This window comes from Hipposideros armiger, unplaced genomic scaffold (genome assembly GCF_001890085.2).
Source record: "Hipposideros armiger isolate ML-2016 unplaced genomic scaffold, ASM189008v1 scaffold_106, whole genome shotgun sequence".
NCBI lineage: Eukaryota > Metazoa > Chordata > Mammalia > Chiroptera > Hipposideridae > Hipposideros > Hipposideros armiger.
Genome location: NW_017731456.1, coordinates 1,179,005 through 1,181,220, shown reverse-complemented (window position 1 = coordinate 1,181,220; position 2,216 = coordinate 1,179,005). Strand labels below are relative to the sequence as shown.

The window sequence follows — 2,216 nt, the reverse complement described above, 5'->3', positions numbered from 1 at the left end:
GTCAGTTTGAAGTCTTCTTTCAGGTATAGGTGTAATTCAGAAGATTAGCTTTTTCTACACAGGTGTCATGTTCACAAATGACATTTGTTGGGCTTATTTCTAGCTAGAAACAAGTCATTGGAGACGTTCCCACTGTAGTTGTTAAAGAATCATTAGAAGAGTCCATCTACATTGCTAGGCTCATGAAGGCTTGCTCACATTTTTTCTATCTTGTATTACTGAGTGAGGACAGATGCCTTTAATTTTAGAACAATCATTTTCAAATTTGACTCAGTCTTCTTTTCTCTCCCCTATCCACAACTACAGTGGAATATATTACACTTTATATGACTCATTATAGCATAATCTGAGATGTTTCTTGATTGAAATTAGACAGTTAGATCACACATCTTGTTTTCCATTATCTTCTGAGTCTGAGTGGAGCAAGTCTGAAACTGAGGCAGGTAAGCTACAAAAGTCTTCTGACCAGAAGTTCCTAAGTTGAAGGTATTTTCTACCAGGTGAGAGCAACTGTCCTGGAGGATTCGGTAGCCAGTGAATAAACAGTGGGCTGGGAATGGGCACAGCACACTGGACTCATCAGTCAAAAACACATCACTCTCTCTTTTTTTGATTGACGTGACCCCTAAATAATAGACAGATTTTTCATCATTATTTTCTTCAAGGAAATCTTCCTCAAGTTTCAAAAGTTTATCCAGGCCTTCTGAAGATGTAAGGTGTGGTGAAATTATATTGGGATGCTGGTCTGATAACATAAAAAATGCCTGTGTTTCTATCTCCCATGAGCTATTAGAGAAAAAATCCTTTGACAGAGGATTTTTGTTAGAGAAGCATTTGCTGACTGAGCTATTTATAAGCCCTTGCTCTTCATCGATTTCAATTGATTTGGAGCTGCCGAGCAGAGTGGCATATTTAACAGAGGGTTCTCGCCTGCTTTCAACCTCACAGGTTATCTTGGTGCTCTGGGCCTCAGAGCAGTTAGCACTATCACACTGGTCAGTAATACAAATAGAACCCTTTTCAAGATCTGGTGTTGTCAAAAGTAGAGAGACCATAGCTGTTGACGCATTCTCATCTTTATTTTTCCATGATGTATCAACACTGATATCTTCGGAAATGGTTTCAGGCTCCAAAAGAAGAGGACCAAATGTCACTGACTCTGTATGCTTGATAAAAAGATGCTCAAACGTTTCTGGCTAAAAGAAAAGATACATTTTAATGTTCAATCGCATTAATTTTTTTTTGCTTCACTATGACATGCTTGCAGAAATGGAAGTGTGAAAGGTTAATGCTAAAGGACATAAGTCAACCACAAAGAACTAGTTTTGGACTGAAACAGATATATCAAAAGTCATAATTGAGAAGCAGTATATAAGATAGTGTTCAAAAGCGGAATGAGATAGATTTAGGTTTGAGTCCTTCCACTTCTGCGGCCATGGACCAGTACATTAACCTTCCTGCCCTTTAGTTTCTTCACCTGTAAAAGTGTGTTCAATACTTATTTCATGGTATTGTGACGAGGAATAAATCAATAGTGTCTGAAAGTGCTTAGCTCTCAATAAAGAGTCATTATTGTCATTAAAAAGTACTATCTTCTGAAGAATTTGTAATATTTTATAGCAAATTAGATTTCCCCAAACTGAAAATTTAAACCTCAACTAAAAAAAGTAAATTGAGATAAAATCAAATGAGCAAAAACTTCTCCAAAGATAGTTAAAATAACCACTCCATGACATAAGATGTGATATGAAGGAAAAAATACTTATGACTGACTATTAAGAACTCATCTGCCTTACATCATACTGAGAATCTGTTTTAGGCTATCAGAAAATAAGAACAAAGAATACCTATTTGTTGAAAACAATGAAGGTGAAAGAGATGATCACAAACTTTTAAATTACTGTTCCTTATAAATTATATAAAAATATATATTATGGGACATGTGGAATGAAGACAAAGACACAAAACAAATGCACATCATATATTTTATAAGAATGATGGTTACAGCACAACAAAAAAGCCTGTCAAGCAGCTACAAATCAAGAATCTGTGTGCAAAACGCTCAACTCATACAATGTAAACATATTGAGAAAATAAATGCAAAGTAAAGAATACTGTAGAAAATCACATTGAAAAATTGACAACTAAATGAAGTGCTATAGAAAATGTGTTCAACTGGTATATCATACATATTAATTGAACTTTTGAATATTATA

General features: G+C 34.9%; 1 protein-coding gene across 1 annotated transcript in view; it reads right to left on the bottom strand.

Moving 5' to 3' along the window:
• Positions 1-6: 6 nt before the first annotated feature.
• The window catches only part of LEPR (leptin receptor), a gene marked incomplete in the record, with an annotated part of 93,473 nt that continues 91,263 nt past the window's right edge, over positions 7-2,216 (bottom strand). Inside the window, 1 exon segment of the mRNA XM_019646760.1 lies at positions 7-1,196. Coding sequence (XP_019502305.1) covers positions 369-1,196 — 828 coding nt within the window.